The sequence below is a fragment of the Ailuropoda melanoleuca genome, chromosome 7 (genome assembly GCF_002007445.2).
Source record: "Ailuropoda melanoleuca isolate Jingjing chromosome 7, ASM200744v2, whole genome shotgun sequence".
NCBI lineage: Eukaryota > Metazoa > Chordata > Mammalia > Carnivora > Ursidae > Ailuropoda > Ailuropoda melanoleuca.
In genome coordinates this window covers 11,690,982-11,706,486 of record NC_048224.1, presented here as the reverse complement: position 1 = coordinate 11,706,486, position 15,505 = coordinate 11,690,982, and the positions used below count along the sequence as shown (strand labels likewise).

Genomic DNA, 15,505 nt, shown 5'->3' with positions numbered 1-15,505 from the left:
GCCTATCCAGGTGAGTCAGAATTTCAAGCTTAATATTTGATGCCCAAGACAATAAGGTCAGTAATAAGAATCAGGCATGTTGATTTTAGGAGTTCCTTACTGTATACCACTTTATACCACAGTACCACTGGGTCTCTATCAATATGTAGGCAAATTAAACCACGTTATAAAAATACACTTAAAAAGCCAACACTTCTTCAGCATTTATTATATGCCAAGTCCTGTGTTAAATAGTTTTCATTCCTTTTTTTCATTTAGCTCCTACAGCATCCTTTAGAGCACTTTGTTATTGTCCCCACAGATACGGATACATCACCACCGGAATTTTTTATTTTAGAGAGAGAGAGTGAACACATGGGGGAGGGAAGAGGGTGAAAGGGAGAGAGAGGGTCTTAAGCAGACTCTATGCCCAACACCGAGCCCGACATGGGGCTCCATCTCGCACCCTGAGATCATGACCTGAGCCGAAACGGAGTCAGATGCTGAACTGACTGCACTATCCAGGTGCCCCAGGAATTTCTTATTTACAGTAAGCCTATGAGTGACATTTTCTGTGAAGAAACAGGTTTATTTATGAAGTTGATAAAGGGAATTTGCTTTGTGGTCTGGATTTTTATGCCCAGGTAGGACTAGATAAGCAGGACAGGGATGATTTGTTCTTCAAAATCTTAGAAGGAGTTAGTGCTGAAGTCATCAGGGGTCTAGTTAACCAGAGCCCGAAGTGACAAAAACGGGGACTACGGTGGCTTATCATTTCCACTGGACAAAGACGCAAGCACCTATTGAACCTGGTGGTGAGAGGACTCAGGATTCTCTGAGGAAAGAACCAGAACCAACATCTTCCAAGGTGGACTCCCACCTCTTTCTCGAGAGCACTTGGAGTCTGAAGAGAGGCAGAAGTACTTCTTCTGTAACGGATGGTCATTTCATCAGTGTTCAGTGAGGGCCTATTACGTGCCTGTCACCTTGTCAGATACTCGGTAAGGGTGGCAAGTAAGTCACGACGGCTTCAGAGTCTGCTTCAGAAATACACCTTCTGTCTACTCTGCCTTGACTGCAAAGACCATTGCATCCAGAAAATATAGAGTTTGAGATTTATACATATATATAATTTCTATAGACATATATTTTATATAGACATATATATGAGATTATATATAAATATATAAACCATTACATTATATATATGTTATATATAATTAAAAAATATTCTTTATATGGTATAGGTGAAAACATCATGCTTGGGTTCAGGAACTCTCTATTTAAGTTGTGGCTCTGCCATTCACTAACTAGGGCAAGTCCCTGAATACCTCCGAGCCCTCGTTTCCTTATCTATAAAATGATAAACTCATCATTTCCCAGATCTCTTTCTACTCTGAAATACCATGATTTTAGGAACTGATGGTAGCAGTTTACTACAACCTAAATTCTCTTTTTCCCATCTTTTAAGAATTTTTAAAGCTTAATTAATTACTTTTTAAAATGTAAATGCAAGTTCGTTGACAGACAGTACATCCCTGGTTTCAGGAGCAGTGGTTCATCACCCACACACAAGCCCCAGTGCTCATCCCAGCGAGTGCCTTCCTTAATGCCCATCACCCATTTTTTAAATATTCCCTTGAGAATATTGCAATTGAATACTGAATATTCCCTCAAGAATATCAAACTCAAGGGACGCGTAGGTGGTGCAGTTGGTTAAGCATCGGCTCTTTGTTTTGGCTGAGGTCATGATCTTGGGGTCCTGGGATCCAGCCCCGTGTTGGGCTCCCTGCTCAGTGGGGAATCTGCTTGAGTTTCTCTCCCTCCCTCTGCCCTTCCTGCTTGACTCTCTCTCTCTTTCTCAAATAATTTTTTTTAATTTTAAATTTTTTAAATTTAAGGTCACCTCTTAAATTTATCCCAATGCTTGAAATGGAACTTAGAGGCAATATGTCATGAATATTCATTCAACGGCTATAGGAATAAATGAATGAAAGTCTCATCACACTTCAAGTCTCCGTGCTATAGGTTAAGTCACAGAGCCTGGCGTGAAGGCTCAGTTTGATACATGAAGTCTCTTGTTTAAAAATTCAGTCACATTTTTGGCTGATTAAAATTAAAAAAAGAGACATTACTTCTATGTTCATAAAGCACCTATAAAACTAAAAATACTTGGATTAATAAACCAAGCTTCTGGTCAAGAAAAGTGCTCAACTTAAGAGTCTAAACGGTGATTTTTTTTTTTCCCCATCACGTCGGATTAAAATGGGAAGACGTCATGCTCGTCCAGCTCCGTGTTCACAGTCACGCTGGTTTTCAGGCGCAAGGAGGCAAGAGCTGGCTGGCAGACCGCGCACCCTTCATTGGCAAAGCTACAGTAGCAACCACACATCCTAGGCTTGCCTCTCTGTCAGCACAGGCGACAAGCAAGGCTTATTAGGGAGGAAAAGCCCGCAGTAAGCCCCGTAACTCAGTGTGGGGCAGCAGTGCCTGGGCCCCCGGCTCCAGACTTGCACGCAGCTCAGCCGGATGAAACCCAACACAGGACCATTGACGTCCCTCACTGAGCCGCTTTTCCGTGACTTTCTAAAATGACTGGAGGTTTATGCAGCCACTGGTGGGATGAAAACCCGCTGGGGCCTGTCTGAAACCTGAGTGGGCAGGTGCTAGAGACCCTAGGCTTTGGTCTATCAGCAATTGGGGGTATGGAAATACAAGTATAATGTTTAATTATTTTTCCCCGAGGAGGTCTATAATGTATGAATGTGTATGTATCTATGGTGTGTGATTCTTCATATTTCTCACAGTTTCCTCTTTTTTCTTAGAATGATAGCTTTCTTAGTGGAAAACTAGCATGAGGGCTCTAATCATTGCTTTTTTTTTTTTTAAACAAGTTACAAAAACAAACTTTTTTTTTTACTGCATCCCACCAAGTTCCAGACTCTGGGGAAGATAAGCCCAGGGTCTCTAGTCCAGGTATAAAAGGGTCATTGCTCCCAACACGGCTGAGTCCAGCCTTGGGCAACAGTGAATATTCGATGGTGTCCCAGTGGTTGTTATGTCTAATACCTATGTTATGCCAAGAACTGTGTTAGGCTCTTTAGTCGGGGGTTCTTATATTTGGGGGTACTATAGTCTGAATGTCTGTGTCCCTTCAAATTCATAGGTGAAGTCCTAACCCCCCAAGGTGATGGTATTAGGTGATGGGGCAGAGCCCTTACATTTGCCATTAGTGCCCTTATACACGAGGCCCCGGAGAGCTGGCTTGGCCCTTCTGCCATAGGCGGACACAGCAAGAAGCCATCAGTCTGTAACCCGGAGAAGGGGCTTATCGCAGAACCCGACCATGATGACATCCTGATCTTGGACTTCCAGCCTCCGCAGGTGTGAGACATAAACCTCTGTTGTTATAAGCTACCCGGTTTGTGGTGTTTTGTTTCAGCAGCCTGAATAGACTAAGACAGGGGGGTACCCATGTGGACTTTGGGTGGGCTGACTATGAACTTCCTGAAATTCTATGAGAAATTTTATACGTATGAATTTTCCTGGAGGGGGTCATCAATAGTTTTCATTGGATTCTCAAAGAAGTCCTTCACGCAGAAGAAATTAACAATAACTTCTTTACATCTTGAGCCCTGTCTGACAGCCTCCTCCCCCTACATGGACAATCCCCATTGTGCACCCACATCAAGACCAGCACCTAAGGCTTAGTAAGGCTAAGTGAGTCACCCAAGGTCACCCAAGGAATAAACTGTAGAGCCGGCATTCAAAATGAAGTCTGCCTGCCGCCCGAGTCTGTGTTCTTTCTACTGGAAGGCCCTAAGGTGGGTGGAAGGGAGGGGATATTGCTTTTATGTACTTGGCTGGATCAGAGAAAAAGTGAGGCGGAGGGTGGGTTAGACAGTCAGCCTCGAGGTGTTTACCTAGGATCAGCAGCTGCGTGTTCTCGGTCAGCTCTCCATGGACATTGGCTGCCCTGCAGGAGTACAGGCCCTGATCCGAGGGGGACACGTCTGTGAGCAGCAAGGAGCCCTCGTGCCCATGCGGAGGGGAGCCCAGTTTGGTTTTATTCCTGAACCATGTGACTTCAGCTTCAGGCACACCTAGGAAGAAAAAAAATAAACACATCAGCAAAACACATTCAGGTGACCCTGGAGGCAGTTACCCCCGCTTGGTGGACCCTCCCAGGGGCTATTCTGCAGGAAACATCTGCCTGGGCGTCTTCTAGCATCCTCCAGCCACACTAAATAATGCCCGTGACCTCTTCGTGGTCTCGAGAGCTTTAGCCTTTTAAAGCTCCCACTGCTGAGGCAGGAAGAGAGAGGCCAGTTAACAGAACAGGAAGTGGGCAGCTGGTAAAGGGCACTTGCCAAGATGGAAGGAAAGTACCCAAGCTCTGTGGAGAGCGCAGGGATAAACATAAGCCCCAAATCTACACAGCGGTGAAAATGAATGATTGACAATTACATGAAACAAACATTGAGTAAGAAGAGCTAGACACTGTATGATCTCATTTTTGTAAGTGACAGACAAAACCCGGTAACATCAATCTAGGCTGTTAGCAGTCAGGGTGGTGGCTCCTGTGAGAGGGAGGGACACACAGGGAGGCGTTGAGACTAAGTGGGCACAAGTGGCTTGGTCACTGGTAATTCTCTGGTTCCTGACCCGAGGGTTGGTTTGGTGGGCTTGGTACTTTTAGGATATGTCTCCTTTCATGGACAGATATATCTCCTTTCATGGACAGATATTACACTCAATAAAAATGTCTCCTTTCATGGACAGATATTACACTCAATAAAAAGATATTACACTCAATGAAAGACAGAGACAAAAGAAAGAGACAAAAAGAGAGTACTCTGTCTACTTTCCACAGTCCAAGTTTAGTGCCTGTGAGAGAGCTGGGGAGTGTGTGTATGAGTTAGGATGGAGTGTCTGTCTTTGAAAGTTGGGTTCTGTCTTCTAGGGGTGTCACTGACTGAATTCTCTACTAATTCATACACTGAAGTCCTAACCACCTCTAGCGTGATAGTATTTGGGGGTGGGGCGTTTGGAGGTAGTTAGGTTTAGGTGGGTGGGGTTGTCATGACGGGATTAGTGCCCTTATGAGAAGAGACCGGAGAGCGAGCCCTCTCTCTCTCCATCATGTCAGGACACAGTAAGATGGCGGTCTGCAATCTAGGGCAAGAGCTCTCAACAGATCTGCGTGGGCTGGTGCCTTGTGCTTGGACTTCTCAGCCTCCAGTGCTATGAGAAATACATTTTGGACATTTAAGTCACCTTGTCTATGGATATTTTAGACTAGCTGCCTGAGTAGGCTAAGACAAGGGGGCAGCCTTAATTCTTTGGGAAGTTTCCCTGTGGTTACCAGGCTGGCAAGCAGGCCCCGGTCCAGGACAAGCCTTTTGAGACAGAAGGCCCCCCAGGAGGCTGAGCTCGGAGTGAGCTGGGAGACAGAAAACCTGTAGCATCAATTCACAGGTCTCTGGGGAGCAGAAAGCTCCATTCCTCGCACCACTCAGCCTGCTGGCCCAGGTCAAAAAGTTTGCTCAGAGCTCTTGGGTGTGTATCCAGGGTATGTTAATAATGTCAAATCCTGGTCAATGGGGTCAAAGTCAGGAAGAGTCAAAGGGCTCGACCTTTAGTCCTGTGCTTTTCTGAGTTGGGGCTACATTCTGCCCTTGGGGCAAGGGCGGTGTTGCCCTTAATGGACAGCCTACAGGTGAGGACGTGGAGGTCTTCAAGGGATTGCCTGTGTACCCGTTACTTGTCCTTGAATCTTCTGAACAGAATTTACCAGCAGTCTACTCTGTAACAACCAGCTCAGTGGCGCCCTAATTATGGCCCCTGGGCACTTGCTGCACCTGAACTCCCAGTAGGAGGAAGTGGGGTAGAGGTGGGAAGGTGGTCTCACACTCCCTCACCAATGATGAACTGCCTTGTGGGAATTCACTGGTCCTCAGGTGGGCCTGGAGCAGGGGCCCACGGTGGTGGTCAGAGGGTCTGGCCAATCTGTAGGGGAATAGAGGAGTAATTCTCTGGTTTTCTCTTCTATTCAGACTACCAATAGGTTAACAAGAATCACGAAGGATCCCCGAACTAGCTGGAAGGAGGCAGGGCTGCTGAAACGGGATGAAGCCCCGGCTACCGCAGGCTTGTCACATCAAGGAGAGGCATACCTCATGATGCCTGATGCTCAAATGCAGGAGCCGGACCGGGCTGGCACGGCCTCTGAATGTACCTGGACAGAAGATGCAGGTAAGAGGCCGAAAAGCTGATTTTTCATAGCAGCACCACTAGGGAGAGCCAGAGCATCACGATGCCTAGCCGTGCCAGCTTGGACTTTGGACCCTGAGCTTAGTTTCTTCCACAGCATTCAAGAGAAAGCCTCTGAGAGGTAAGCTGAAGAAAACATTCCCTGCCATTTCTCTCCAGAAAGCACAAGGAGACTCGAGGTCCTACGTACCATCTTCTGCAAGCATTTCCCTTGCTATGAATCGCCCACACGCAGCGTGTGTGTTGGCACGTTCTTTCGCAGAGTGCTGTGGGCAGCAAGCACACAATCCCTGGCAGGACCTATGACTGTTCTAGAGCTAGGCGGGTAGAGTAACGGAGCTGGGCTAAATGGGCCTTGGGTTCCACTCAGGGAACAGGGGAGCCAAAGCTCTCTCCACCACTGTGCCGATGGGATGGTATGTGTGTCCCCAGCACCTGTGCTTGTGAGGATCCCTGCAACGGGGGGCATCCTGCAGCAGGACTCCCTGCTGCTCCCAGCGCGTCCTTCTCTGGAAGGGCCCATGCTCCTGCAGGACAGCCAGATGCAGAGGCAGTAGGAGAAGAGAGGAAATGGGGGTGGGGTGGGTGGAGGTGAGAAACAAGAGGCAGAGGGAGACAGCCCAGGCCCTGAGAGAGACCTCACTTCCCCAGGAAGTGGATCCAAGCCTCTTCCATTCCCTTAATCACTCTGCCTCATGCCCCCCAAGAAATCGGGGTGTTTGCCAGCATAAGACTGGGTGCTTACCAAAAGGACCAAATTCTCTGAGTGAGGGGAGGGTGCCTGAAATGCAAACGTTTAGGATAGCAAAGGGTCGAAGGAAGTTACCTCCAGTCTCTACAGCTAAAAACAGAGAAGTGACGGTGATACCAAAGGGAGAGAAGTTCTGTAGGACTCGTTGTTTCATATATTTATTAGCAAATCACTGTCAGGCTCACGTGAGCACAGACCTGCATTGAGAATTTGCTGATGGAGGAGTTGTGTCTGATGTCACATTTTGGGGGCTTCCTGCCTGGGACTGTGGGCCTCATGCAGAGAATGACACCAAAAAGATACTTTAGAATCTTTTTAGTCCCTTTCATGACTGACTCTGACCTCTTACAAACATAGAAGAAAGGAAGAGGAAACATCAACGAGGCCTCAGAGAGCTTTTTTTTCTTTTCCTTTTCTCCCCCAGAGATGATAATGAGCCTTTAGGGAACGTCACCGGCCATTGTTTAAGCCAGAGGCCCTTGAAAAGGTACCAGATACGCATGACCAATACGGACGTTCAGAATAGCTGAACACAGGGAGTGCACGAAGGTCAGGGACAGTGCAAAATCTCCTGAACACGTGCGAGGAGGAAGAACACTTGGTGAACATTTGCTGTAAGCCAAACATTTTAGAAAGCTAATCACATCGCTCAAAGAGATGAAAAAATCTGCCTAAAGTGATGTTGGTTTGGTTCCCTGACCGATTACGTGGGGAGAGAGCCTCTGTCTCTCCCTACCGCTCACCCCATGGCCAGTGAGTGACCTCCAAATGGCAGGGTGGAGATCCACACTCATCCATTCGATGCCACGGATCCCCACCTCACCCTGTGCCCCCCACTGCCTGCCCCTATACCCGACGGCCTCTTCAGAGAACATCAGAAATGCGACGCTATTGTTTCTGAACTGTCAAATCCTTATTTTCTACTTTGAGAATTAACCTTTCTGCCGTAGCTGTATCACCAAGATTATTGTGAGGAGGGGTTTCTAGAACCCATGTGTGCTGGCTTTGTTAGCTGTCTTCTCATTGAGAAGCTGGTCGGGTTGTGGGAGATTTCTTTTCTTCCCCTAGGCTGTTGTGATGTGACCACACATTTTACCGAAAGAAATGCCTAAAAAATGACAGAAAAGATACTCTACCACCGAACACAGTCCAAAGCTATGTTGTTGACAAGTTTCTTGGATAGGCTCCACACTCTGGCCTCCCTGCTATAATCGGTGTCTAAAGCTGGGGAGGAAAAAGCCCTGTTCGGACTTTTTCCCTTCAGTGGCACATCTTATGAACAACACAACGCTCTCCCTGTTGCTTGAAAGGATCAATAAATGAGTCTGGTTACATAATGGGTTGGAATTTGGGATGATTATAAGGATTAGTGCCTTTAATCCCCACGGAGCTGCCAGGTAGGGTGATGCTATAATATTCTTTTTCAATCCCAGACAGGATACTCTTGCCAACCAGACCACTTGTTCTATTTGGCTGCTTGTACCACGGCAGCCTGTCAGCATCTCGAGCTGGGGTGCCCACTGAAAGGTGCATCTTGACATGATGCACTCGAGAAGCTTCTTCGATGGCTTGGTGCAAGGAAAGGAAAGGATGGGGTAACTGGAATGTCAGCCGCGGCAATTATTCTAAAGAACCACGGACATCTGGAAAGGAGGTCCAGGCTTCCACATTCCTCCATACTGACCGGGGCAGACATTGATAGCTGTTCACAAAACTGGTTTCCTTCTTTTTCCTGGGTGCCCCTCCAGGTCACGCTGCTCAATATCCCTTGTGATGGGGAGTGGCCAGGTGACAAGGGGGACTGTGAGAAGTGGTGATATGTGTTGCTTCCAGGTGTGGCCCTTCAAAGCCTTCCCAACCATCCTCCGTGCTTTGTTTTTCCCCTCTTCTGGTTGACAGGTAACCCCTGGGGAGACCTTGGAGGGCATGTGTTTAAAATAATAGAGCCACAAGCATTCCGTGATCTGGACTGTTTGGGGCAGCCAGCTCTTTGGACTCTTAAACAATAATAAACTTCTATTGTGTATGATCCATGATATAATTGGGGGTCTACTTATTAGCACAGTCTAGCCTACCCTAATGAATGTATTGTCTGTCTCTGATTCGTCAACTCTTAATTTCTGCATCACCAGTTCTAACAATTTTATCTCCAAAGTCTTTCAAAAGCTTCCTTTGTTCTTGGAATAAAATCCCAAATTGTACCATAATCTATGAGAGTGTGTAAGATCTAGCCCCTGTCTGTTCTCCCCCACCCTCCAGCCATAGGTCATGCTATTTTCTTCTCTGCTGTTTGTACTACAGTCACCCCAGCCGTATTTTACTCCTTTAGAGGCAGCGTGCTTTCTACCTCAGGCCCTTTGCACATGCTGGTCCCGATGACTGAAACACTCCCACCTCCCCCAACCTTTTATCTCCTCCTAGGTCTTCTGAACTCTTCTCAAGTAGAGAAAAAGTATGGAAGTGATACACTGGATTGGATTACTTTCAAAAAGAATGCTCATCATACTCATTGCTTAATATTTGTTATATTTAAGGGATGGGAAGAATTTGTGAGGCTGCATCTTACAAGTTGAAAGCATGTATGTACAGAAAGTTATTTAATGAGAAACTGCTAACAACTCAAACATAGAAGGACGTGAGTTACTGTACATAAATTATGTAATATTCTTAATATGGACTATAAGGTAGCCATTAAAATTGTACCACAAGAGAGCCATAGAACCACTTGTATTAGTAAAGTAAAAGTCATTCCTACTGCTATTGAGCATTACAACACTCAGTATTTTGACTGGAGACTCAGCTCAAGGATGATTTCTTTGTCCAGCAAATTCACAGACCGACTGTGAAATCAAAAGCAGGCTCCTGCCCACCGCTCTGAATAAATACCTTATTTAAAAAAAGGCACAATGACAAAGATACACAGATTTCTTTTAGTCAACCATGATTCACACAAATGATTCTACGCATAAAAATAAAAATAAAGACAGTCGTGTGCAGGGCCAGGCAAAAAGTGGGCACGACAACCTGAGATCTCACAGTAAGGTCACCAAGAGCGAGTCTCTGGATGAAGTCAGGGAGACAGGGCACCAAGTGGCAAGAAAGAATTGGCCAAAGCTGGTTTTAGTGCCCCCAGTTCCCCATGCTAAATACTTCCTCACCTGGATTCTGGTTCTCTCAGTCTCCGTTAAGCGCCCACTCCCTTGTTGTGTGTCCTCTTGCTCCCCATTTTCTTACTCGCCCCATCTCATCTCTCAAGAAGAGATCCAGCATGGTCCGTTATATCTCCAGGCAGTGTTGTGTCTCTGAGCATGTGTTCACAGTGGTCTTGTGCGGGATGATGGCTCTGCACAGAAGACCCCACCTGCACCATGGGTCCCTGCCTGAAGGCCAGCTCCTTCATGGGAAGCCCTGTCAGAGGGTTCGTCTGACTCCTTATCTGGGAGAGCCAGGCCTGAAGGGCTATGACTGAGGAAGGTTCCACTGACGAGGGTGGACACGCAGGCCAAAGGAATCTTTACAAAGAGAAGTTAATGCATGATGACAGAGCTAGATTTATAATTCTGATTTCCTGGAGCTACCAGAATATTTCAGAGAAAACCGGACTGGCTGTTCTTTGGAAACAACATGCTTTAGATTAAGGTCTTCCTCCTACTTATTCTAAACTGGGTTATGTGGCCTATAAATCAGAGGCGGAGGTAAAACCTCTGATGGTGGGGTAGAGATTTAAGATTAAAGGAAGCCCCAGAGAAGGGATGCCACTGCCTGTCCGCTCTGTCCACGGAGTATGGCTGGGGAACCCGACTTTGGGTGTTTGCTGATGAGGACGGCAATCAGGGGACGGGAGCCGGGCCCGGGCATTTCTTAGTACTGTGGGCGTGAAGACCCTTAGAATAGATGTCACCCACTAGCGGTCCAGAGGAAGGGAGAATCAGCAGCTGGGTTTTGTCTGGCTCTCTGTTGATGTTTTTCGCTTTCTAATGGAAGGTAAATACCTTTATAAAGAGGGTACTACCACCCCCTACTGTCTACTCCTCTCCACTTCCCTCTGCCTTTCTGTTCCCTATCCACCTGGCCACCTGGAGGGCAATTCCTATATATCAAAACTCCTAATAGCACTGGCTGTTTTTGTTCATGACTCCTACCCACTTCTGATGAAAGTAAGGGCCAGGTTCCTGTTCGTCTTACCTCTGCCACCCCTCTGACGTTCCTCCACCCTTTACCTTTCCTTCACCACTGCCCTGAGTTTGGGCCCCCATTAACTCTTCTCTAAACTACGAAGACAGGTTTTGTTTTTTTAATGATTTTATTTTTAAGTCGTCTCTACACCCAACATGGGGCTTGACCTCACAACCCTGAGATCAAGGGTCACATGCTCTACCTGCTGAGCCAGCCAGGTGCCCTGACTACTGTGACAGCTTCTTAGGTTCCAGTATAAGGTCCAGCTCTAGGTCCCAGTACTTCCTATCTTCAATCCATTCTACGTGCCGCTCTTGGCTTACTCTTCTGGAAGTCTGGCTCCTTAACGCTACTTTCTATCTACCTTTTTCCGAACTCCTTGGCCAAGCATTTAAGTTCTCCCATAGCACAGTTGCAACCCATCTTACTAAAGTTTAAGCCCCTCCACACCATTTCTCTACTCTGGGCTCCAGCCAGACCAAAGCACAGACTGTTCACTTACAGTCTTGGGGTTTCCTACTTCCATGAATTTTTCACACTCATTTATCCACTTGGAACACTCTTTGCTTCCATCTAGGCACATGCAGCGTGCAAGGCTGAAATAAGAAACCACCTCCATCCCAGCCATCATTCATCTTTCCTCCTCTAAACTTCTGTAGCATTGTCCATTTTCAGGGTGACTGAGGTTCTTGCCTTAGCTTTCCTACTGGCCCTTAATCCCTGAGAGTAGAATCTGTATTTATCTTTGTATCTCCCAACCTAGCACAGGGCTCCGTTAATATTTGAACAGATGAATTAATACACGAATGCATTTCTCACCTGCAACTTGGCAGTTAATTGTCACATTCACTCCTTTTACTGTTTTGATGGTGCTTCCCACGTCAACTGTGATTGCAGGCTCCTCCGTGTTGATTACGGTCCCTCGTGATGTCTTCACTAGTGGTTTTCCTAAAGGTGGGAAGGAATGTGAGATTTTACTAGATGATGGCTGTGGGCTTGGGGTGTTCCCTTGAAACACGGGATGACCCAAAATGAACAACTGATATACCCAGGCCTTTCCCACTAACCATGTGTTCCTTTGAAAAAAATTGTAACTGCACGATACAGAAACCATCCACCCACCCACTCATCCACCATAGAATTGTCAGGAAACGAAACCGATTGAAGAATCTGAGGATGGAGCACAGTATCTACTAAGCTGGGATGATTTGTGCATTTTACCATTACATTTATAAATGATACATCTCTTATTTTTAAGGGCTTATTTTTTTTAAAAGATTTTATTTTTAATCTCTACACCCAACATGGAACTCAAACTCACAACCCCAAGATCAAGAGTCACATGCTTCACTGACTGAGCCAGCCAGGCACCCTGGCTTATTATTTTTTTTTTTAATTAAATTTTGTACTTTGAGATAATTATAGATTTACATGCAGCTGTAAGAAATAACACAGAGCAATCCCATATGCTCTCTACCTAGACTCCCCCAATGGTAACATCATACAAAGCTACAGTATCATAACAAGGACACTGACATTGATAACGTTAAGCTACAGAACATTTCCTTCACTACAGAAGCCCACATACTGCCCCCAACCCTGCCTTTATCTTTTGACAACCATTAATCTCTTCTCCATTTCTATAATTTTGTCATTTCAAGCACATTATAAAAATGGTAATCTTTTTTGATTTTTTTTTTCACTCAGAATAATTCTTTGGAGATTCTTTGGGGTCTCTCATGGTACCATGGTTGTGTGCACCAATAGTTTGTTCTTTATTTATGCTGAGTAGTGTTCCATGGTATGGATTTATCACAGTTTCTTTAGCCAATCATTTGTTGAAGGACATCTGGGTTGTTTCCAGATTATATACTGTTCAAATAAAGCTGCTACAAACATTTTTGTACAAGTCTTTGTGTGAACATAAGTTTTCATTCATCTGGGATAAGTGCCCAGGAGTGCCACTGCTATGTCATATGGTAGTTACATGTTTAACTTTTTCAGAAACTGCTGAATTGTTTTCCAGAGTGGCCTATCATTTTACATTCCCATCAGTAATATGTGAATGATCCATTCTCTCCATCCTTGCCAGCATTTGGTGTGTCCTTGGTTTTAATTTTAGCCATTCTGATAGGTGTGGTTTGAGTTCTCATTTCCCTAATGGCTACTGATGTTGGATATTTTTTCATGTGCTTATTTGCCATCTTTATATCCTCTTTGGTGAAATGTCTCTTACTGCCCTTTGAACGTTTTTTTTTTTAAGATTTTATTTATTTATTTGACAGAGACACAGCCAGCGAGGGACAGAACACAGGCAGGGGGAGTGGGAGAGGAAGAAGCAGGCTCCCAGCAGAAGAGCCTGATGTGGGGCTCGATCCCAGAACACCGGGATCACGCCCTGAGCCGAAGGCAGATGCTTAACGACTGAGCCACCCAGGCGCCCCTGAACATTTTTTAATTGGATTATTCTTTTTTTTTTTTTCTGTTGAGTTTTGAGAGTTCTTTCTATTCTAGGTATTAGTCCTTTGTCAGATATGTGGCTTGCAAAGTTTTTCTCCCACTTCTGTAGCTTTTCATCTTCTTAAACAGGATCTTTCACAGAACAAAAGTCTTCTTAACTCTAATGAAGTTGCATTTATTGAGTTTTCCTTTCATGGATCATACTTTTGATACTGAGTCAAAACTATTTATCTAGACCTAGATCCTGAAGATTTTTTCCCTATTCTTGATAAAAGTTTCATGATTTTACATTTTACATTGACATCTGTGATACATTTTGAGTCAATTTTTGTATAGTTGTGAACTTCAATCAAACTTCACTTTTTTTTTGCCTATGGATGTATAATAGCCCCACCATCGTTTACTGAACAAGCGATCTTTCATCGAATTGCTTTTGTACCTGCGTCAGAATAGGTTGGGCATATTTTTATGGATCTGTTTCGGGATTCTGTCTTCTGTTCTACTGTTCTGTGCATCTATTCTTCTACCAATACCACATAGTCTTTATTATTGTAACTATATAATTAATCTTACATTTGGGTAGGTTGATTACTTCCACTTTATTCTTCTTTGCTTTTCTTCATAAGGTTTACAATAATCTTATCTATAACCATAAAATCTTGCTGGGATTTTGATAGGAATGAAACCACTATATCAATTTGGGGAGAATTGATATTGTTAACTGTGTTGAATCTTCTAATCCATGAACACTGTATGTCTATTTATTTAGATCTCCCTTAATTTCTTTCAGCAGAGTTTTATGATTTTCAGCATACAAGTATTGTACATATACTTAATTATTTTGATTTTTTTGAGGATGGTAAATATTTTCAGTTTCAGTGTTCATTGATAGTATATAGATACACAGTTGATTTTTGTATATACTGTGACCTCGTTAAACTTACATGTTCGTTTTAGGACTCTTTGTGGGTGGATTTTTGGTATTTTCTACGAAGGCGATCATTTCATCTGCAAATAGTTTTATTTCCTCCTTTCTGGTCTGTATGCCTTTCATTTCCTTTTCTTGCATTATTTCACTGGATAGAACTTCCAGCACCGAGTAAGAGTGCTGAAACTGAATAAGAATGCGGAATAAGAGTGGTGAAAGTGGGTTTGGGGTATGATGAGTGATTTTCAATTGAAACCTGGACATTTTCATATTACGTTATGCAAACCTGGATCTTATTTAAGCCTACTGTTTTAGCTGGCGTTCTCGGCAACCACTAAGGTGGGGGAGCAGGGAGGGGCCGCCTTGTTACTCCCTAGTGGAAGTAGAGGTCCAGATTCTCCACCTGGCGTCCTCTGTCACTCAATGAGGAGAGGGGGGGTTCCTGCTGAGCAGGGGTGGGGCTTCTGGCTCCCGACTGGATCTCTACTGATCCCACCATGAGAGGAGACTTATTGCTGCTGGGTGGTGGTGGCAAGTCCTGACTCTCCAAGAGGACTTCTGTCACACCACCCCAGGAAAAGGGCATGGAGGGTGCCGTAGGGTGAGGATGGAATTCCAGGTTCCCCATGTACTTTCCACATTACACCCTGTGGGGATGAAACCCGTCTTCTCTGACACCACATCCGTGGGGGGACTGAAGAACGTCATCTCAATCTGATGAGGTGAAGCTGAGGTTCCCCACACAGCTTTTGCTGGTGTGGCTGGTGATGGACCACAGTATATGTTGTGAAGTACAGCTTCCCAAAAGTTTTCTGTCTTGTTAGGCTACCCCTTTCCTGGCCCTTTGGCTAGAGAGAGCAGTATTTAGTTGAGGCATTGTGTGTGTGTGTGTGTGTGTGTGTGTGTGTGTGCGCGCGTGTGTTTTCCCATTGCCTTTC

General features: G+C 45.1%; 1 protein-coding gene across 5 annotated transcripts in view; it reads right to left on the bottom strand.

Moving 5' to 3' along the window:
* The window catches only part of ADAMTSL1 (ADAMTS like 1), an 861,688-nt gene that overhangs the window by 67,029 nt on the left and 779,154 nt on the right, over positions 1-15,505 (bottom strand). For all 5 annotated transcript variants that reach the window (XM_019801253.2, XM_034663958.1, XM_034663959.1 and 2 more), the window contains 2 exons: positions 11,999-12,127; positions 3,903-4,082 (listed from right to left, as the gene is read on the bottom strand). In XM_019801253.2, the coding sequence (XP_019656812.2) occupies positions 3,903-4,082; positions 11,999-12,127 (309 nt within the window). The remainder of the gene's footprint in view (positions 1-3,902; positions 4,083-11,998; positions 12,128-15,505) is intronic.